This window comes from Pipistrellus kuhlii, unplaced genomic scaffold (assembly GCF_014108245.1).
Source record: "Pipistrellus kuhlii isolate mPipKuh1 unplaced genomic scaffold, mPipKuh1.p scaffold_m20_p_3, whole genome shotgun sequence".
NCBI lineage: Eukaryota > Metazoa > Chordata > Mammalia > Chiroptera > Vespertilionidae > Pipistrellus > Pipistrellus kuhlii.
The window spans coordinates 65,435,873-65,459,895 of NW_023425529.1; the positions used below are offsets into that span (position 1 = coordinate 65,435,873).

At 35.9% G+C, this 24,023-nt stretch overlaps 1 protein-coding gene across 6 annotated transcripts in view; it reads left to right on the forward strand.

Moving 5' to 3' along the window:
• Positions 1-20,170, forward strand: part of NAV3 (neuron navigator 3) — a 558,961-nt gene extending 538,791 nt beyond the window's left edge. For all 6 annotated transcript variants that reach the window (XM_045588279.1, XM_045588277.1, XM_036456217.2 and 3 more), the window contains 6 exons: positions 5,036-5,190; positions 6,863-6,934; positions 7,497-7,693; positions 8,580-8,698; positions 13,641-13,844; positions 17,578-20,170. In XM_045588279.1, coding sequence (XP_045444235.1) covers positions 5,036-5,190; positions 6,863-6,934; positions 7,497-7,693; positions 8,580-8,698; positions 13,641-13,844; positions 17,578-17,697 — 867 coding nt within the window. In that variant the 3' untranslated portion in view covers positions 17,698-20,170. The remainder of the gene's footprint in view (positions 1-5,035; positions 5,191-6,862; positions 6,935-7,496; positions 7,694-8,579; positions 8,699-13,640; positions 13,845-17,577) is intronic.
• The last annotated feature ends 3,853 nt before the right edge of the window (positions 20,171-24,023 follow it).

A 24,023-nucleotide genomic window follows, 5' to 3' on the forward strand; every position in this document is an offset into this window, starting at 1 on the left:
TCACTTAAAATCAAGTTTTAAATCAGGTTTACTTGGGCTTCATGAGGATGAGTTTTATTATGCTAATAAATTGGGTTAATTAATATGTATTAATGATAAAATTTGCCTTAACCTCAAGTCTCTTGTTATATATAGGTACTTTTTATCTCAGTTTTAAAAAAATTTATTGCTTGGAGCTATTCTTATCAACATTATATGTGTCCTTTAAATTTCTTTTGATCTAATATTCCCAACAATCTTATTTTCTACTATTTCATAATAGAATATTTTATGCCATTATTAAGTCAATTTAACTTTTATTACAAAATAAAGAAAAATAAAACATTGCCAAGAGTGTTCAAATACAGCTAATGATGCTCAGAAACAGTAAAATGGGGTGAGGGGAGGAGGGATGGGAAACAAAACAAAACAAAAAAAACATGGGCAAATCATCTGATATTCAGCACCAAGGAAGTACAAAATACAAAGTAATAAATGTTATTTTTTCTTTATTTTTATAAGATGAGAATGAGCTATTAGTAATGCTGAATACAGAACTGTTGCCAGAGAATTTGATCAATTCATGCTAAATTGTGAGAGAATCTACACTGGTGTTTTGTGTGTGTGTGTGTGTGTGTGTGTGTTTTGTTTTTTCTGTTTTGTTTTTGTAGGAGTGGTAAATGAGAACAGTAATAAAGGACTAGGAATGAGAAAGTGAGGTTGTGTGAGGGATAGCTACTAACAGTGTTGATTTATTAAGTGAAGTGTGAATGAGGCATAAAATAATAAATCCTTTCTCTGAAAAATGGAGCTTTGTAATTATGGATGTACTTTATACTGGACTGTAGACAGCACTGAAGAGATGAAGCCAAAAAGCACTTACTGATTCCAAAATAGCTAACAATAAACCATCAAAAGAAAAAAAATGTATTTTTTTGCTTTAATACATCTGTATTTTACATTCTGACCCTCTTCTCACTCTTCAAGTCTTCTTTCATGCTGCCAGTTGGAATATTTTGACTGAGAGCATACATATAAACAATTATATTTGGTGACATTTGAAATAGTGGGCCCAGAAACCTAGAGATGGATTTAGGAAAAAATATGTGGTCATCTGAAGCCACCTGGAGTGGTAGATGGGAAAGATCAGAAAACTGGACTTGACAGATTCATTTTTTACTAGTAGTGTGCCTAGAATTAAAACTAAAGAAAGCAATGATCAACAGGTTTATATAACTGCTATTTTCTGTGTATATTTTCAAATTATGGTATTTATCTCATCCTCAATGTCCATCTGGTAGATACAGATGTTTTATACTGCCTGATTTGATCTTGGACAAGAGACTTTAATGTTAATGCATCAGTACTTCAATCTAAGACTTTCCCCCAGTTAAGCTATGGTGAGAATCATGAAAGTGATTTCCAAAAGATCTATAAAACTCTTAATTTATATGACAAAATTATTTGTGTATGCTAATTTTTACTTGCCACTGTCCATACCTTTTTTTCTTAGATTACCAGTTGGATCTTCTAATCTATTTCCCTTCTCAAGATGATAGTGAACCATAATAAAATTTAATGGCCCTATTTTTCCAAAAATCACCCAGTGATTTCTTAACTACCAAATACAATGCCCATTGTTCGTTCTCTCTCTCTCTCTCTCTCTCTCTCTCTCTCTCTCTCTCTCTCTCTCTCTCTCTCTCTGTCTCTCTCTCTCTCTCTCTCCTTTCTCCTTTCTCCTTTCTCCTTTCTCCTTTCTCCTTTCTCCTTTCTCCTTTCCTTATGTATAGCAAATTGCTATAGTTCACCTCTCCTTTCTAGAAATTCCTCTGATTTTTCTTTTTTCCTTGTTTCCTTCCTACTTAGAAGGCTCCTTCTTTGTCTCTTTCACTGACTACTCTTCCCTCACCTACTGGTAAGTAAAAATATTCCCATATATACTGTTCTTTCTCACATCTGTCCTCATCTGGGTGACTCCATTGGTTTCAACTTGTGTTGACTCCATTTTTAACCATGACACACTCTTTCTATTAGATTACAAATACGTTAATATTAGCATACTGAATATACACATTTAGAAATGCCTAGCTCAACTTTAAAAAAAAATATCATAAATCCATCTTCTTCCATCCATCTCTACTATGACTGCCCTCCCACCCAAATTAACACTACCACTTGGACTATTCTAGTTGTTTCTCACTGCCCTATTCACAACTTAAGTGTACTTTCCCTTCTTTCTCTTACTATCTTTATCCTTTCACTTCATGAAAAATAAAGTATCTTTTCATAATTAAAATTTGACCACATTAAAATTCTGAAATTTTTTCTCATTATTTTCTGCACTAGATAAAAATCTTGCTACACTTCTCTATCTATATTGAGTCCCATAGTATATTTTGGTTTCAACAAATTCAGTAATTCAGTATTCTTTTGACTGGTTTCCTTTTCTCCTTTACAGTATACTTAATACATTTTGAAATTATAATTTTGACCATATTACTCAAATTTCCAAAATATTCAATGTCTTATCATTGCCAATAGGAAGATTCCAGTAACTTTACTAATCATTTAAGATTGTGCTTCCTCCTTTCTAATTTACTTACTATTATTTACATACAACACATTTATAACTAGTTCTTTCCTACATGGGTATCATATTTTTGTGTTTTTATCTTTGTTCTTCTCCTTCTATTTGTAAAATTCTTCTAAACATCAAAATATTACTCAATATTACAAATAAGTAATTAATAGCAGTAATCCTGCCACCAAAAAGTCTTTCCCAGCAGCTACAAGTGATCCATTTCAAATAAAAACTCTCAGCCAAGTGGGAATAGAAGGATCATACCTCAACATAATAAAGGCTATATAACAAACCTACAGCCAATGGGCAAAGCTTAAATCCATTTCCCCTAAGAACAAGAGCAAAACAGGGATATTTGCTTTTACTACTCTTATTCAACATAGTACTGGAAGTCCTAGCCATAGTGATCAGACAAGAAGAGAACATAAAAGGCATCCAAATTGGAAAGGAGGAAGTAAAACTCTCATTATTTGTAGATAACATGATATTATACATAGGAAACCCTAAAGACTATACACACACACACACACACACACACACACACACACACAAAACAAAAACAAAAAAAACTACTAGATTTAATAAATGAATTTGGCAATGTAGCAGGATACAAAATCAATACTAAAAAAAATCAATGGCTTTTAAAATACTTGAATAATGAATTATCAGGGGAAAAAACTAAAAACAAACAAACAAAACATTTACCATTGTAACAAAAAAATTTAAATACCTAGCAATAAACTTAACTAAAGAGGTAAAAGACCTGTACTGAGAAAACTACAGGACTTTGAAAAAAAGAGATAGAAGATACAAACAAGTAGAAGTATATACTGTGTTCATGGATTGAAAGAATTAATGTCATTAAAATATTCATACTTCCCAAAGCAGTGTATAGATTCAAATGTAATCCCTATTAAAGTACCAATGGTATATTTCATAGATCTAGAACAAATACTCCAAAAATGTATTTGGAACAAAAAAAAACAAAAACAAAAAAACCTAGCAATCTTTAGAAAGAAGAACAAAGTTGGAGGGATCATAAATCAGATATCAAGTTATACTACAAAGCAACTATAATCAAAACAGCCTGGTACTGGCACAAGAACAGGCATTTAATTTGACAGAACAGAACAGAGAACCCAGAAATCAACCCAAGCCATTATGTTTAATTAGTATTTGACAAAGGAGGCAAGAACTTACATTGAAGTAAAGACAGTCTTTTCAATAAATGGTACTGGGAAAATTGGGCAGGTACATGCAAAAAATTAAATGAAACTAGACCACCAACTTACACCATACACAGAAGTAAACTCAAAATGGAGTAGACAATGCATATTTTATAAATAAATGAATGACTCACGATAGCTAGATTATTGAGTTAGATAAGCAAATGAAATTCTCTAGAATATTCACCAGTATAAACATCTTTTACTGCAATCTTGATTTTGGCAATAATCTATGTGATTGGTTCAATATAAGATAAATAGTATACTAGGTCTTTAATAAATTTTATATTTGAATTCGAATATATTATTAAGTGCCTCAAAGATCCAGGTTATTGTCCTTTATCTCTTTCTACATTTAGTTTTAAAAGTGGTTTTACAGACAGAGTGAGTTGCCTCTGGAATGAGGGGTTCCTATATTTACCTGGCTGCCAAAAATAGAGATCATGAAATTGTTTTTAACCCTGAGCAAGACTTACAAATTGAAAATGTCATTGTAAATATGCAAATATTATGGAAATGCTCTTTCTGATTAGGATAATTCTAAGAAACCTAATTATGTTCCTGGCCTACCCATCTGTGAGAGCTGTCAATCAGTGAACTGGTTATCCTACTTAGATTAAAAGCCATTAGAAAGAAATAATGCCTGTAAAAGAACCAATAAACTGAAGAAATGCCAAATGCTAATGTCTACAACCCAGTGAAATATAATAAATTTTGTCTTTATTTATAATTATAGCAGCCTCATGCAGATTAGCAATAAGTAAATAATTAACCACACTTTTATCTGAATCTCAGAGCAGCACTTTCAGATGTGCCCCATTTAAATGAATTGGAATTAAAATATTTAGAGTATATGTGGAAATTGAAGGGTGCCATTTTGTAATTATACTTACAATCATAAAGTTTGCTAAAATCCACTTTTATCATTGACATTTCAAAAATAGGGATAAAGTCTCGATGTTTGTAGTTTATCCTAAGAACTCATATCAGGAATTCTCTTTTTGCTTTTCATTAGGAGAGAAGACAACTGAGAAATATACCTTGGTGTTTACAGTTGTATATTTGTTTTGGGTGTTCTATACTGGCTTTGTAGAATAAGGCTTTATATCAATAGGACAAACTATGAGTGTTAATCAAAGATTCGGGATGAAGACAAAGTCTGCTATTCATAAAATATGAAATTCTTGCCAGTGGTATAAAATATACCATTGACATGTTGGTTTTCTTTTCTTTTTTTTTTTTTATAAAGGAATTGCAGCAGTATCTAGCTAGCCTGGCTGAACAGTGCAGTGCTGACAATAATGGTGTAGAGCTCCCAGTTGTAATAATTCTTGATAATCTCCATCATGTGGGCTCTTTGAGTGATATCTTCAATGGTTTTCTCAACTGCAAATACAACAAATGGTATGCTTATGAAATGTTTTGAATGATGAAACATAAAAAAGTGATCAAATGTGCTTTCTTGTGTCTTTATACCTCTTAAGACCTATAATTGGTGTCATTAATTTGAGAAGCCTTCATTAATATTACACATTTCTAAAAAAAAAAAAATCCATGTATTTTTTAGAAAATCTACTTATTTATTCAATAACTATGTCCCAGGCATGTTTATGGGAACATGATTTACCTGATGGCATTAGCTTCAACAAATATGCAGGAGGTCTGGGAGACTATGTCAATGACAGAATGTTTGAATCAGGAGAATGAAGAACCAGAATGAGTCTTTTGAGCCCTGCTTTCATTCTTAGTCTGTATCAAAGTTTAAATTCAACCTTTCTATAGAAATAAATTTAGTACATTCAGATATACCTCTCTCCATTAATAAGTGCAATTTTTAACTATTACAGTGGAAGGAAAGGTTGAAATAGAGAGTCTAAAAAATCTGAAAACCCACTTAAGACTCATACATGGCCTCTAAAAAAAAAAAAAAAGACATATAAGTGCAATAACATAAGCATTAGTTTTAATGGTACAAGTATTCCAATTAATCTCTGCTAGAGCTTTTTTAAATTGTTTAATATAGATACTATATTTTAATATAGACACAGTATTTGCTTAATAAATACTGACACAAAGATACAAATTCTTTCATGCTATCATATTAAGGACCTTTAAAATAAATGTGAAACAATAAAAGAGGAAAATAAATGAATTTGATTATAAGCATGAGAATCATGTTAGAGTGGGATAAGACCAGTGTGGTTTTTCTGTCTAATCTTTTTATTTGATAGATGTGTATAAACTTAGGCTCAGAGAGGTGAAAGGAGTGAAATAAGGGTGAAATAGGCAGGTTCAGGAAATTTTAAAATTATGGGATCCATGGAAAAAGCACAGGGCTACAAAGCTGCAAAAGGGTACATTTCCATAAGACAAGGGATCTTGGAGTGGCAGGAGGTATATTTCCAAAAGATAAAAGAAGTTGGGAGCTGAAAAAGGTACGCATTTAAAGACTAAAGGGAAGGAAACCCCTCATTCAAAGAGGGAGGAAGAAAAGCCCAGGGGAAATAGGAGAGCCATAAAGGAGAAGAAGGGGGTAACCTCAAGTGCTTCCCTAGAGGACTGAGCTCAGGAGTTGCTATAGTGACCAAATCAAAGGGAATATGGAGGCACAAAAACTGCAGCCTTTATAACCCCTTTATAACCTTGGAAAAAGGGACTCTGTGGGACCCTTTCCCCCTTTCCACATGGGAGTCTGCTTGTTTCTCAATAAATTCCCACCTTTGCTATACCTACCTCCATCCATGGTTTCATTCTTTCACTCCAGTAGACAAGAGCTCTCAGGAAGCCATCCTGCCCAGGGGAACACCGTGCACTTCCAGTCCAAATTTCTTGTTTCAGAGGGAAAATGATTTGCCCACAATTCAAGAGCTGAAATTACAACTCTAAATCCTAATGTCCAGTTTGATAATCTTTGTCGTTTTGCAACCCAGCATTACAAAATTACCCTTTTAAAGCCTATTATAAATGGAATACTCACATTTATCTAAATTGTTTTCTAAGAGAATTTAATATATTAATCTATTTTACCTTCAGTATATCTACATATTCTACTCTTTTTTTTTCTCCCCCCTCCCAGTCCATATATTATCGGAACAATGAATCAGGGAGTTTCTTCATCACCAAATCTAGAGCTGCATCACAATTTCAGGTAAAGATAAATGGAATGCTTTGTTTTTTTGTTTTAGGAGGGTTTTTGCTTTTTTTCATTGTCTTTCTCTTTGTTTTGTGGTTGTTTTTCCATTTGACAGATCCTGCCTGTGGTGACCTGTGGTGTGAAAATAATTCTCACTTTGTATGACACTCTTTCTCAAAAAGACTTTGTAGGATCCTCAACCCGTAATCAGAAGCGTTTCTTTAAAAAAAGAAATGTTTTTCCTATTCACTTTGTCACTAGCTAATGCGGCACACTTTTCCTGAGTGTGAGGAATGTGAAGAGAGCTCCTATTTTAGGACTTGTGATTCTTCACAGAAGAGTGCGCCCTGTGGATACTCCCACTCACTTCTGAGGCACAGGAGCTTCTCTTTATCTCAAAAAGAAGATGCAGTTACATAATAGCTCTAATGCTAATAGACCTCTTAGCCCTTAGATCATTAAAATGAAAATGTGGCCACCAATGGACAAAGAAACTCTCTATTGGAAAGAGAATTATTATGGACTTAAAATGTAATTATGTAAAGATTTCTGATGTCCTTTTATTTTCTTTTTATAGGTGGGTACTATGTGCAAACCACACTGAACCAGTGAAAGGCTTCTTAGGCAGATATCTTCGAAGGAAACTAATAGAGCTAGAAATTGAAAGGAATATCCGTAATAATGACCTAGTCAAAATTATAGATTGGATTCCTAAGACATGGCATCATCTCAACAGTTTTTTGGAAACACACAGTTCTTCTGATGTTACCATTGGTGAGTTGCAAAATTGCAATGTGCCATTTGCTAGGAACTAAGAGTACGTGGTGAAGATGACCAGATTGGTTGGTAGAAAATAACAAGTGAAGCTTATGTGTTTCAAGCTTCTAAAGATTTGTTTTTCTTCTTTCCCTTCTGAAAGTTTGCCTTCTTCTAAGTTTTGGATCTCCAATTTGTCTGACAATTGTAGATTACTAAGATATTACTGAGATCAAATAAGTATAGACAGATATTCTAAAAATCAAATAACATTTAAAATAAATTGTATCTGTGTAGAATACCTTTTTATGCTGAAAACAAATTTTAGATAATGACTCATATCTAATATAGTTATGAGAGAAGATTTTAGAAATAATTTAGGTATTTTATAGGTAATTCATGTATTTTATATTTTTCATGAAGACAAAAATGTTTGAATTATTTCTCTGTAGTTGGCATAAATGTTTTTTATATATATATTTTTTTCTTAAGTTGCATGTATAAAAGTCCACTTCTCATTGTTATGGATCATAAAGACATACTCCGTAAAGATAGTGTAGATTAGAAAAATGAATGACATATTATATATCTGGAAATTCATTTTCAGCACATTACATTATTTGTAAAATGGGGTAGGTTGGCTAGATTATGACCTTGAAGATTTCTTCTAACTCTAATATATTATGTTTTTTATTAAGATTTTAATGTGAAAACCAAAGGGAGTCCAAAGAAGGTTTGGTCTTTAGTAAAATATACTTTATAGTAATCAAGCTTGTCAACATTAAAATTTTCTAAGAATCCTGCAAGAAATATATTACTTCTCCCTATATCATCTCTAAATATGTGTTTAGATTATTAAATACAGTTATTCTCAGTAATATTTTGTTAATTTGTTTCTTTTCAGGTCCCCGACTTTTCCTTTCTTGCCCCATGGATGTAGAAGGTTCTAGAGTGTGGTTCATGGATCTCTGGAACTATTCTTTGGTACCTTATATTCTGGAGGCAGTAAGAGAAGGTCTTCAGGTACTTAAATTTATTTACCGTTCTAAAAACATCATTAATTTAAGCACAGGAAAAGATACTAAACATCAGTAGTCGTTATGAAAATAATAAAATAAAATAAAACACAGTGAGACACCATTACACACTCATTGAAATGGCTTTAAATGTTTTTTAATGTCAATATTAAATGCTGGGAGAATGTGGAGCAACTAAAAAATCTTCATATGGGTGGTAGGGATGCAAAATAGTTCAGCCACTTCGGAAAATAGTATGACAGTTTTCTCTAAAGTTAAACATACATTTGTCATATGACCCATTAACTTATTTCTGGGTATTTTTTCTGGGTAAATGAAAATGTATTGTTCACACAAAAATCTATACATGTTTGTACCAGTATTATTCATTATCACCAAAACTGACAATAACCCAAATGTCCTTTAGTGGAAGTGTCCTTTAGTGGGTAAGTGGTTAAACAAACCGTGGTATATCCATACAAAGAAATACTACAGGAAAAATATTATTAATTTAAAAGCAAAACATTCCTTTCTCTGGGTATTGATGCAGAAAACTAAAGACGAGCAATATAAATATAATGATAACCTTTTAAAGAGCAATTAGTATGTAATACTTTTGCCTGTTCTGAGAATAAATATTTAGGAGAAAGTAAAAGCACGATTATTTCAATAACTTACACACTTAAGGCCAAATTTATTGCCATGGGTGTTTGCTTTCAGACTATTCTTATTAAATAGCCCATAATCACAGAGCTCTACATCTTATAAATCAGGCATGTTTACATGAACCTTGATCATTTATTCTCTTATCATATAGTTTACAACAAGTAGTCTTTGTTTATAGGTTCTCCTGTTTTTAGTATACTTTATTGTTTGAAGCCCATTAATATCACTTGCAAGATTCTGTACTGTTTTTGAGAGAGTGCTTTAAATCCAAAGGCAGTTCTATGAGGAGTTGGTTTAGCACCATTTCTGCTATTCCTCTAATAAGTCCCTGCAGCCAGCCCTTCTATTTACTCTTAACTAAAAGGTCAAAACATATTATTAACAAGAAAACCTTTCTTCAACAAAACATATTATCCTTTTTCCATTAATCTTGCCATTTCCTTAAATTGGAGTTGAAATTTCATGAAACTGTAGAATTATAAAACTCAAGGTTGAAATATTAAGTTTTGTGTCACATAATTGGCTAACTCATTTTAGAAGAATCCAATCTTCTTTTCAATAACTCAGCCAAGGTTTAGGCAGTTTTTGCTTAGGCATGATTATTTTGATTATTATAACTGTTACTAGAATTAAGACATAGCTTTCCATACTTTGTCATCTGCAATACTGTATTGTCTTTGTTTTACTATCCAAAGGATTGGTTATCTGTTTTCTTTCCTTTTACTCTCTTTGAACTTCATGTCCTCCTCACCTAACTAGCATGGCATGGCAGTATTTAGAACTATCATGATTGTTCTAATGTACATGACAAATATTATGGGGATGTTCTGACCCCTCAGATATTAGAGAATGCTGTCAATTGGTTCTATTCCAGATTTAAGTAACCTAATTTTATAATTTTAAGGAAATGAGCTAATATAAACCAGAAAAATGGTTCTAATAAAGTAAAGTAAAATCTATACCTAAAGTTTTAATTCTTCTGATATAAAATATAAAATATCACTTCTCAGGATTCCTCTAAAAAAATGCTGCCTAAAATGTAAGTTGGGTCTCTCACTTTTTATCATTTATACCCAAAAATATTTTTATGAAAATTTACCTATAATATTCTAGAAGTAATCATTTTAAAACTTACTATTTAAATGAGTTGCTTGTTTTCTAGATACTCTGAGTATTAATGAGCTATTATCCAAGTTTTTACATATGAAATGCTTCTTGTTTCATCTGATTGCTAAGACATAGAGAGAAAAAGAAGCTTTTCAACAATTCAAAAACCTTAAAACAATCAGATTTCTTAGATCTCATTTCTTTAAAGTGCATGTATTTAAAATCAATATTATTTATAAAACACAATCCTGAGAATTATAATTTTATAAAGCTTTCAATTGGAGGAGAGTAATACAAGCTTCCCAACTAAAACTGAAAGATATTTCAAAACTAGTTTTATAAAAAGGATAAAAATGTTCAAGTGTCTTGCTGTGGTTCTGGATGTTTAACAGTAGGTCAGTGTGAATGCTGACTCCACTGTGATGAAAGGAGTTTGGGAGAAAAGTCCAGCACATGGAAAAGATAAAAAAGGAAAACCCTGTGGTGGGTAGACAGTTCTCTTTGCTGCTGAAGGCTGTACTAAGCCCGAAGTCCACTGGCAGATGTTATGCTTCAGTGGTCCATGTATGTCTTCAGGAGGAGCAGGAAGGAAAGGAATATCATGAACCCTTTCCTTAGATCTCAGCACTGCAGCAAAGAACCTTGAGCAAGAGGTGGAAAAACTAAGCCTGATTGCAAAGATGAAACTCTGAGTTGAGAGGAATAGAAAAATATCTTTTTAAATGAAGGCTGATGCTTTGGTGCAGAACCATATGGGGAGTACTCTCTGCCAGATGTTCTAGTTGGAAAAACATCTTTGATGCAGCAGATCCTAGTTTTTATTCTGGTGATTCCATGTTTCTTGAAATGTCAACAATGAGTTATTTTCATTCTGAATATTTAAATTTATCTTTTTTCAATTATTTTTAAATCTGTTAAACTCTAAAATATAGAATCAGACTTGTTTTCCTTTATATTAGTAAATCTATTTTGCTGCCCTAAATGATTCTAGACTTTAATAATCTTTTTACAACATTTGCTTTCCAAGAATTACACATTTATCTTTTATGTTTTATATCCTCTGTACAGTAAGTTTTTAACTGAAAGAACTTCTACTCTAAAACAAGAACTGTGTTTTAAAAATCTAATGATTGCTACCTCTACCATCACATCCTAAGGAAATATACAGACACCAGAACCTTGGCTCCTTTTTTTTTTTTTTTTTTTTTTTTTTTGCAAGATTGCCACACTGCACACATCTTGTGCAGGAGAAACCCAAAAGACAATTCCAAGGTTTCATTGTTTATCATATTGTATTTGTCTCATTGAACTATAACAAGTCACAAAGAACACCTCATAGTGTGCCAGGTGGGACCAAATATGCACCTGGCCTCAAGAAAACATATCAGGGGGGATTGGAAGGAAATTGGAGAACTGGTGTACCCACATTATTGCCCTCTTAATTGCAACTTTTCTTTCTCTCCCTGTGTGGCCTTATATATATTTACAGTCTCTTCAGTGTGCCCTGCCCAGTAGGGTTTTTAACACCTCAGATTTATCATCTCTCTTCTACTCCACTGCCAGTATTTTAGCCAGGTTTTATCACCATTTTATTATTTACTTTTCCCTCCATATATATGTCCTCACGAAGGTGATGCTTTTTGTTTCCCATTTTTACTAGTGACCTCATAAGTAAACATCTAAAAAGAGTTTTTACAGGAAACAATGAGATTCTAGATGAAGTCAATCTGAGGAAAATGGTTATCAAAGAAAGTATTCTTTTTTAAATATTTTTATTGATTTCAGAGAGGAAGAGATAGGGAGAGGGAGAGATAGAAACATCAATGATGAGGGAGAATTATTGATTAGCTGCCTCCTGCACACCTCCTCATGGGGATCAAACCCACATCCCTGGCATATGCCTTGTTCAGAATCGCACATGGGACCTTTCAGTCCAGAGGCCAATGCTCTATCCCTTGAGCTAAACCAGCTAAAGCAGTGAGAAAGTATTCTTATTCTCTCAGTAACTTTGAGTTAAGTGGGGAAAAAGAAGTCTCTTTTCTTTTATTAATCATTTTTCCAAAGTAGTACACTTTTGTAGAGAGCTCTGCTTAGTATCTAGCATAGCTTTATTCAATTCTCCATAACCAGAACTTTTCTTTCTCAACTTTGAGGGATTTTTTGTGTTTGTAAAATTATTAATAAAGATAAATGTGGTATGCCTGGCTGGTGTGGCTCAGTGGTTGAGTATTGACCATGAACCAAGAGGTCACCAATTCCATTCCCAGTCTGGGTTGAAGGCTCAATCCCCAATAGGGAGCATGTAGGAGGCAGCTGCTTGATGTTCCTCTCTCATCAATGTCTCTCTCTCTCTCTCTCTCTCTCTCTCTCTCTCTCTCTCTCTCCCTTTCCCTTCCTCTCTCTGAAATAAATAAAAACATATATTTTTTAAAATATATTTTATTGATTTTTCACAGAGAGGAAAAGAGAGGGATAGAGAATTAGAGACATCAGTGAGAGAGAAACATCCATCAGCTGCCTCTTGCACACCCCCTACTGGGGACGTGCCTGCAACCAAGGTATATGCCCTTGACTGGAATCAAACCTGGGACCCTTCAGTCCACAGGCCAATGCTCTATCCACTGAGCCAAACTGGTTTAGGCTAAAAACATATTTTTAAAAAAGATAAATGTGGGTAGTCATTTCAACATGTTAAAATAAACTTCCCTCACCCTCTCCCCTAATGCTGATCATCGCTCCCCTATATTTAGCTTAATTTTGTCTAGCCTTCAAATTTTAAGTGAGCTATGTAGACACTATATGTTTAAAGTATGACAAATTGTATGTGCACAGTAATTCCCTTGAAAGGCCCATAAAAACTTAGTTTGCAAAGGAATCATTCAATGAGTAGTCACCTTTTTTCTAAGTAGAAATGCATTGTATTTATTATTTTTAATTTTTTATTGCTGTTTTTAAATTTTATCTTTATTGTTGAATGTATTACAGATGTCCCCTTTTTTTCCCTATTGCCTCCCTCCACCCTGTACCCATCTCTCACCAGGCCTTTACCACACTATTGTCTACTCCATAGGTTATGCATATGTGAATAAAAGTTCTTTAGTTAATATCTCCCCACCCACCCCTACTTTCCCTCTGAGATGCATTCCATATGTGCTAAGCATGTGATCTCCTTTTAGATGTATGGGAAACGGGCACCTTGGGAAGATCCCTCAAAGTGGGTGCTTGATACCTATCCATGGAACTCAGCATCTCTGCCTCAGGAGGGCCCAGCATTACTTCAGTTACGACCAGAAGATGTTGGGTATGAGGGCTGCATCTCCACAAAGGAAGCTACAACCTCAAAGCACATTCCACAGACTGACACAGAGGGGGATCCCCTGGTAAGAAGCTGATGTATGATTCTTTTTATAAAATCTTGATTACAGTGTGTGGTCATTATTATTTAGTCATTTAGATCAAAGATAAGACTTATCTTGGGTAATATTTGGGATTGTTCTGAAATTGATACTACTCAGTTTTAACTACTTTTTCCTTTGACTCACTTTCATTGGCTGATTTTCTTTAAACAAAAGACCAAATGTGTATGTTTAAAAATGATCAAGAAACTGAAAGCAGGATGAACTTTATGACCATAATTGTCTCTTGTTATGCGTAAACCTCTACAAAAAGTTAATTAAATTTTTAGATTGCATGACTAAATTCACTTGGTATTTAAGAGAAAAATGAATTTTGTTCTTAAATGAAGAAACAAAAAGGAAATCATATAATGTACACTTGGAGAAATGAAGAGTATACTTATAAAAGGGTAATATGTTAATTAGACTGGAAGTATTCCAGACGACCCTCCAGATGTCCTTCTGGACAAACTGTGCCCCGGAGAGCCCAAGAAAGCTGCCATGGCTGGAGGGCCCATCGCAGAGCTCCGGCCAGGTTGGTAGGGCCTCCCTCTGCACAGCATTGATCACACAGCCCTGGCAGGGTGGGCAGGCGGACAGGGCCTCCCTGTGGGCAGTAATGGGTCCCATCCACAGCCCTGGCTGGGTGGGCAGGGCCTCTCTCTGCTCTGCCATTGATCCCAGAGCCCCAGTAGGGGATTAATGGTGGAACTCAGGCCAGGTGGGAAGGGCCTCCCTGTAGGCGGGATAAATGAGGGAGCAGATTGAGGCCCTTCTCACTAGGCCTGGGCTCTGCCATTCATCCCCACCTACAGGGAGGCCCTGCCCACCCTTCTGGGGCTCCGGGATCAATGGCAGAGCAGAGAGGGGCCCTGCCCACCCTGCCAGGGCTCTGTGATCAATGTACTTGTCTTCTATATTTTTTATTCTAGATGATTTTCTATAGATTGAAAAGAGAGCCAGGGTCTCCCATTCTGAGTGAAAATTGGGGTAAAAAATACCCTGATTCCTAATCTGCTAAATATCTGAAGAAATAAGGGTTTATGCCATAATAACATGTTAAAACGCAAAGGACTTATCATCTAAAAATAATTCTTTGAATCAGGTACATTCTTGTAGAAAAGTAAATAATTTTATTTCTCTGTATTTCTATAATTATTAAAGTAAGGTAAAAATATATTTGCAATCCAATTTAAATCAAATTGTTAGGGGAAAATCTACCATTTAATGTCAGAAGTATTTTTTTTTTTAAATCCAAACAAAGATGTAGGTTTTTTGCATAGCTCACTGTATTTTTAAAATACAACAAGATATTCATTTTACAATTGTTAATATGTGATAAGTATATACTCAGGGCTAAGCCTTGATGATCAGAGGATCAATAAGCTGTCATTTTTTTTATCTCAGGAAGCTTGCAGTTTATCTATCTATCTAAATTACAGTAAAATAGTCATATAAGCACAAGCAATATATATATATATATCTTAAAGTTGTAAGTTTATTGAGGAAGTTTCTACTAGGAAAAGCTTCAAAGAGGATATGCATGAGCTAGGTCTGGGATGAATAGAAGTTCATCATGTGGTTGGACAGAAAACCTTCAAAATTAAGAACATAGCAGGTGAAACATTATGGAACGGTATAATAAAAACAATAAGTTTAGGAAACTATATTCCAACTAGAGGCCCGGTGTATGAATCCATCCATGGGTGGGGTTGATCAGGGTGGCCCTGGGGTCAGAGCCTAGCTTGTACTCCCAGGTTCACACCCCCAGCTCACACACCTTGCTTTGCAGCTCCACAGCCCCGTCTGGCACCACACCATGGTCTGGTGCTGCCCGTTCACCTGCTCCACCATCCCATTGTGGTCCCACTCTCATCGGGTCCCATCGGGGCCAGCAGCACCTCCACTGCCATCTGCATTGCCAATGCCCGCCATGTTTTGCAGCACCCCTGGTGGTCATTGCACATCATAGCAAGTAGTTGAACTCAGGTCAAACACTAGGTCAAACAATTTGCATATTAGGCTTTTATTATATAGGATCAGTGGTATTAGAACAAAGGAGGCAGGAGGAATTAAAGCATTGGAGTGATTTCATACATTGGTAACTAAGATAGCATTATAACCCTTCAAACAGACCTCATTAATCATTTCTATTCTTAGTAAATTAGTAGGGCTCAAAAACAGAGATCTGTTGTACAAATCATCTTCACCAGGTGCTTGAACACATAGCGAGCCATCTACTAACAGGGGAGGAATGGACCAAGGAAAGAAGGGAGGGGATATGATGTGCAGGAAGGTCAGGGAGTGTGTATGAGACAGAGAAAGAGACAGAGAGAGGGGGAGAGAGAAAAACTGTTGATGGAGACATTTTGGCTTTTTGGCTTCCTGAGTTCAAGAGGTTATCACCAACTACTTTGATTTCATATTTTTATGTAGCTTATTTGTAAATTCAGAGTTAGACCAAAAATTATATTGAAAACTATTTTCCTGAAGAATATTAAAATAACACCAAATATGCTATAACTGCCGCCTTTTTGTCAGAAAGGCAGAGTTGCTGAACACACATTTTACACGGAGCATACAGCAGTCATATCCTTACAGAAGACTACAGAAGTCCTTTTTAAAAGCTTTCTCTTCTCTATGGGATCAGATTGTCTATTTCTCTATGTTAAAAAAAAGAAGAAAAGAAAAGAACAACTTTGATGATTTTATAAGTTAATAAAATTAGTATGCATTCAATAATATAGAGATTATTCTAATTTGTAGAAACCCTTGAAAAGAAAACAAGCCCACTACTTCCTGAAGTCATGTGCCAATTTTTCTTTGCTTTGTTGAACTGCTTCTCTACAATTCGCTTGTAAACAATCTTTCTTCTTACTTCCCTCTCTAACAAAGGATTTGAAGATCCATTGAAAGCCAAGCAAGGTGGCTGCCTTTCATTTTGTAATGCATGAAAATGCTCCCTGACTTTCTCCCCTTTCTGCCTTCATGCTTATGTCCCTTTTACTGGAACAAATATTGCCATTGTCCCATAGGGCCGGGAAACTCAAAACAGCCGCTACTGTTCCAGAAGGTGGTTTTTGTTGTCGGTGATATATCAATCACATTTTAGCCAGAAATTCAACAACAGAAACTTGACAGTGATTATTTCCTTCTCCCTCTTCAAACACTCATGGTCTGCTTCCTTCAGTCACCTCCTCGGGAGGCCAGTCCTAAACAGCAGATGGTGTGCTGTGTGCAGCAGCTGGCTCCCCTCCACGCCACCCCCGCCTTCTCCCGGGACTGCGTGTGTGAGCCTGCCTGCCGGTGCGTCTGTGTGTGCAGGGGCACTCACGACTTTCAGTTGCCATTCAGTGCTTTCTGCTTCTCCCAGCCAAAAAGCTGGGAAGCTTGGCACACTCTCCAGCCATGAGCCCAGATGTCCAGCTGTGATACAGTTTCCTTCCCAGCCTCCCTGCTGCAACAGGATTCATTCAGAACCCCAAATAAAAGAGTGGATCTCGAGGCTTTATTTGGTCCTTATGGTTTGGTGTTGTAGTCATATTTCAGAGAAACAGAGTAGGTGCCAGGGGCAATGAGTAAATCTAAAGTCGTTTTCCCGTTTCACTTGGGTGGGTTGAGACGGTTCCTCTGTATGGCTCGGGGCCTCCTGTTTTATGGGGCTGGCTTCCTCAGTGCATCATTGCCTGCATCCCATGTCTCTCTTTCTTTTCTTCAGATGAATATGCTAATGAAACTCCAAGAAGCAGCCAATTACTCCAGCACACAAAGCTGCGACAGCGACAGCACCAGCCACCACGAAGACAATTTGGATTCGTCTCTTGAATCTACCCTCTAGAGAGTGGAAAACGTTGGGGGAAAGACTATGCTTTTTAAAAAATGTTTCAAAACTAAGGTATTTTCATTAAACCACTGCCAGTATGAAAGCACCTACCAAGGGTCCTGCCCCAGAGTCCTGGTCTCTCCACGGGAGCAGCAGAACTAAGTCTGAACCGCCAAGAAGTTAAATTGAAAGGGAAGCTTAACCTTCTTTTGTTTCTAGGCTTTTTTATATCTGCGGAGGGATGTCATACTCCTTTACTCAACTGGAAGGGACCCTAACGATAGGGCAACCGAATAGATTGCACACGGGATAGCCAAACTGGACTTTGTGTTTTTCCTCTTTAAGTGTTTACAAGACAGACCTTGTTTTGTCCCTTCGTTTCGTTGCCTCTGGCAATCTGTCCTCCCCAAGCAGGGTTCCTTCTCCTGACCCCTCCGACCTCCTTCCTGCCGCATGGTGCTGGCCACAGGGCTCCAGTAGTGTGTGTGTTGTGAGCTCGCCCCATTCCAAAACCAGGCCGAGAGGCCCGTCCTCTGTAAGCACAAACGGAATTGTGCAGCCACCAGGGAAGCACTACCGTGGCCAAGCTGGAGAGGTGCCAATTAATTCCTGCGCTCATGTCCCCGTGACGCGCTCCGCCAACTGTCAGTATCTGAGTCACAGGTTTTCTAAGGTTGTTTTTACCACTGGGGTCTTTTTAAGCCACCTGCCCACCCCCTTCACAAGAGTTTTATACCAATTATCAGTCAACACTGACACAAGGCTTGCTTAGGGCTTTACTTGTTTGAGCCTTTTCAGTGAGAGAAGGAACATTTCCTATGGTGCTGTCTCGCTGCCTTAAAACAGATTTCTACAACAGTTGAACAGTTTAAATCCTAAACCATTGGTGATTCCCACTGTCTTTCATTTGTAACCAAGCAACTGCAGGTAACACAGTAGCCTCATCTCTAGAGATCTTTTTTGTTTTTGTTTTTTTAAGAAATGGGTAGGAGAAAGATCAGTATTTTTTTCCTTGTGACTAGATTGCTTTGCCTATCCTCAAGTATCCATGCAACCCAGAGACCCTCTCCAACCATCACTTCAAAGCTAAGACATGTGGCTAAATTCCATCCGGTTCCAGGTGAGAGAGTTTCTGGAGGTGGGAGATTTTGAATTCCTTCCCAGCAGAACTGGAAGCACTAGATACAGCATGAGCACAACTGTTTGGCTTCCCCCCTGTTCTATTTTTATTATGATTATTATGATTAGTTTTCTCAGCATGTTGTTTCAATTGCTATCGGTGTCCATGAGAGATTCGGCATTCTAGAACACTGAGCAGTGACACCACTGTGGAAGTGGTGGCGTGGATACTATAAAAGGTTAGATTTGCACAGTCTACTGGGTAGGTATTGTAAATAATAATTTTTAAAACTTGCACAAGTCAAAACGAACACACACAAAATTGTATTTTATCCTGTTGGTGTTAAGAGGTGTTTCACTTCCTGAGATTTCCTGTACGTTGCAAACAAATAACAGAATGCAAACCCTCAACGCTGTTGTTACCTGGTGTGTTTGTCCTGTATTTACAGTTGTTCTGACTATGCAGGAGCTGTCAGTGCTAGAGTGAGCATGCTTCGAAACTGTACATGAAGCCAGTGCATTTTTGGAAAAGTGACCATGCCCCACAGTGCATCTGTCATGGCAGGCTTTGAAGAGAGTGTGTGAAAGCGGACTGGAGTCATCGCAGAAGTCACCACTGCACACAGGTGTTAGGTCTATCAGGCCCAAGGGCTCGGCCATGGTGTAGTCTTGTTCTGTGCGTGTGAAGCTGTGTTTCTTTCAGGACGTGTAATTGGTGCTACTCTCTGCGACCACCGTGGGTCAGTTGCTCTAGAATGATAACAACAGGAGTCGTCCGTGCAGTTTTCAGAGTGTCACTGAGTCTGTAGGTTCCACACGGTGCTATTGCCCCAAGGGAAATCGGAGCTGCATTATGCACAGAGAGTTGTCACCCTGATGTTGAAGCCCCAAAGGTGGGTCAAATCCATTGTGAAACATCGATATATGTAGCTGGATGAGTGACTAGTTATCCTTGTATCATACGTGACCTGAGAAAATTGCTAATCTTTCCCTGCCGTTTTGAGAAACACAGTCCAAACATGATCATAAACAAATTCCTGCAATACATCCCAGTAGGTCCACCTAGTTTACAACTTAAACTAGTTTGTGAAGCATTTGTCTGTACACATTTTATATTTTGTACATTTTTGATGTAACATATCATGTAAATAGGCAGAAACAGTGAAATAAATCATCTGAAAAGTTTTGTAGTCTTTGTAAAGCCCCAACAATAAGTACTTAGTGTTGATGGACTTAACTGGATGATGTATTTTCTATTGGTTTATTGTTCCTTTAGCTTGTAAACCAGCTTGCATATATTTTTTTGCAAATGTGCACCCTGTATCTGTCTAAATTATTACTTTACCATTAAAGTGGAATTATTTATTGAAAGCAAGGTGTAGTGTCTGTGTATGGAGAAAATTTGAATAATTATGCACCAAGAAGTGTCAAGCTTTGAATGTCATGTGCATGAGTAATATGCCATCAAGAGGGATGTGTGTGAATTTATTTTGCATACCTCATAGGAAGGACCTCATAGCCTTTATCAGGATCCAATTTGTAAATACAGTTGACCTTAAACATCTAGGAGGTTATGGGTACTGACCCCACACAGTGGTAATTTTTCATATACTTTTTTAAAATGTATTTTTATTGTTGAGAGAATTACAGATGTTCCCAATTATTCCCCTTTTCCCCCTTCACCTGGCTCCTGCTCCACCTTAGGTGGTCACCACACTATTGTCACTATTGTTTGTGTTCATGGGCTATGCATATGTTCTTAAGTCCTCCTTTGTGTCTGTGGGGGATTGGTTCCAGGACTCCCGTACTGAAATCTGCTGTTGCCCAAGTCCCTTATATAAAATGTCATAGAACAGTGCATACAGTCGGCCCTCCACATCCTCAGATGCTCACCCAAAATACTATTTGTTAAGTCTATTCATGGAAAACCTGGGAATATGTAGAGTGGACTGTATTTTTATTTTTAAAAATCTACACATAAGTGGGCCTCACTGAGCAGACCCCATGCTGTTCAAGGATTAACTGCATATTCAAGGTAATATTAGAATCTTTCATCCAATGTTCTCATCTGTGAAATGGGATTTTTATAGTATCTACTCATAAGATTGAATATACAATGGAATGTTTTAAAATATAATATATAAATCACTTGGACACGTGTTACATCTTAAGTGCTCTATAAGTGTTGGCTCTGATTATTTTCAACAAAAAATTATTATATACCTAATGGGTGTCAGGCAGCTTTCTTAGACATCAGAAGCATTGAGACACAGGAAACTTATAGATTGTGCTCTTGCATCTCCATCTATCACTTCTTGTGTATCTAAGTCTCTATTATAAGGGTGACCAGTGAGAAGTCCACTGAAGAATAGCTACAGGAAGTATTTTCAGACATTGGTTGAATCTACAATCACAGAGAATTGTGTTGGAATTTGGAGAAATTTAAATGCTTTTATTTCATTCTTTTGGACTTATGCATAAAGATATTTTATAAGAAATAATCAACCTTAAATAAAGTCTAATTCTATGTTTTGCTCAGGTAGGACATTTAAAAAGAAATTTCAATTGTGTTTTGCTTTTTGGGGGAATTATCAACTAATAGGTAAATATTGTGTTATTGAACTAAGTATTTTTTATTCAGTGAAAATGATTTGGATAAGTAATCATTAGGAAATCTTTTCTCCATGGGAAGTATACATTATCTCTTAGTTACCCAGGAGTTCCTAGGTAAGAAAGTGTATTTATAGAAATTAAGCATAGCACATTCTGAATCAGAATCTCATTAGAGAAAATAAAAATTCTGAAGTTGTTTTACATAAAATTGCAAGAAATATATAAATAAACTTTTCTTTAATCACCTTAATTTCTGGATTCACATGGTAGAGCTGAAGTTGATGAACAACAGAATAAATAATTTTATATTGATTACATATTAAAATGAAAATATTTTCAGTATAGTGGGTATATTAACTATAGTATTAAAATTAAATGACCTGTTTTTTTTTTCACTTTATAATGTGGCTACTAGAATATTTACAACTAAATATGTTGCTCATATTTGTGACTCATTATTTCTCTTCCTATTGATAGCACTGCTATGGAAAGATTGATCTTTATAAAGTGTAAATGTGATCACCTCCCTCATTTTTTTTCTATTTTGTTTTTATGAATAAGTTTCAAATATTGAAGGACAAAAATTCCTAGCTCAATATGAACCTTGCTTATATTCCTTGGCATCCTTGTTTCCATGTCTATTGCCCCCATTTACTTCTCTCTATGACATGATGCTAACTGTAGGACCTGAAGGAATTGCTGAAACAGTAACAATAGTTTTCCAGACAAGTTAGCTATGAGCATATGTCCAAGTGTAATTATAATCTTGCTATGTAGATCAATATAAAGATTTCTTTTCTATTAAACACATTTATAGAAAATTTAGATTACACACAAAAAAATGTGTGTGTGTGTGTGTGTGTGTGTGTGTGTGTGTGTGTGTTTAAAGATCCCCAACCCCTTGGGTAAGTGATTGGTTTCCCAAGACAAAGAGTAATCCCATAAATAATTAACCAGTTATTGAAAATTGATAAACATTTTTTCAGAGTTTTAATTTATTCAAAAATAGAAGATCTCTGGTTATATCCAGCAATAATATTTGTCCCAGACCAGGTTTGAAGCAAACATTTCTTTTTTAGTAATTTACTTCTTTTTTCCCAAGATCCTTACACATTCACAAATGGCATTACCTTATACAAGACTTTTCCCTCAGCCTAGGTAAAAAAAATAAAATAAATTTTTTTGAGTTATTTGCTTTCTAGGGAAAATATGTATATAAAATGTGCCCCACTTATTGTGCTGCAGTTTTAGGGCCTAGAATATAGTGCATTCTCAATAAATAAATATTTAATAAAAATATTTCTGATCATAGTCACAACAACTGAATTTTAGTTTATGTTAAACAAAAGCATTAAACTTGAGAGGAATCACTGTTACAGGTGTTGAGCTCTCTGGGAAGCCACATGAATAAATAGAATGTGACTTAGTGACCAGAGGAAGGAGGTGGATAACCTGACGACTTGGGTCGTTTCGTACAATGTACTGCTTACAATTGGGTTGTTTCCCCCTTTAGATGTTTCTACCAACTTTTCTTTTTCTTTCTACTTTTCAACTCCTTTGAAGATGCCTTAGTTATATATAATGTAATTTAAATGTGTAAATTTTGGGGGGAACATATAAAATAAAATACAACAGCAGTTGGAAATGTAGTGCTACCTAGAGCCTAGAAGAGAGGTAGAGGCGGGGATTAAAACAGGAATCCTTAGCATAGAAATAAGGATGATGACAGATAATAAAATGCACCTGATATAACTGGAGTGCTTCTAAACATTTGTGACACAAATAATGTGTGTCTTTCAGTTCCCAGATAACCATTCTTCTGAGGAATAGTAGGAAGTCTAGAAGTCTAGTCAAAGCCCATCCAAAGACACGTGAATGCTTATGAGTACCTTCTGCAGTCCTCTTAGTCCTATTTGCTCCTAACTTGGTATGCTGAATAGTGGCAGCTGAGTATGAGCTGGTTTTAGAAGACAGTATTCAACATGCAGAAGCTGGTTCAAATTCCCTATGGACCCTTTTCTTGTGGTGGTTTATTTGCCTAAAGTAGCATCTATTTGAGGGTGTGCTGCCTAATTCCTAAGCAAATGGTTTTTCTGGTCCATTCCCTAGTCCAGCCCTTCCCTGGGTTACTGGACTACAGTATAGGAGAGACTAGGCCAGCTCTTCAGCTGGCACAAAGATTGGGCAATGTTGCCCAGATATCTTGTATTAGTTGAACTTCTGAGGTTAAAGCAAGCACAAGGAACAGGCAGAGACATGCTGTTGGTGGTTTGAGATAAATCCTCCCATTTGGCCACCACACAGAAGCTAGAGGAGACACACCAATATTGGTAGTTGATCCAGGAAGGAAAATGTAGCTAGCCTGCCTTGTGGTGAAGCTTTGTACTCTAGACTAACTCAGCACTTCCACTGGAGATATAATGAGAGCTACATGTGCAAAGTTTAATTTTTCAGTAGCCATAAGTATAAAAGTAAGAAACAGGTGAGATTAATTATAATGGTCTATTTTATTAGGCCAACATATCAAAATTATTATAATTTCAATATGTAATTAAGCTAGAATTCTTTTATATTTTAGTACTAAGTAAATAGTATATTTTTGTACTAAG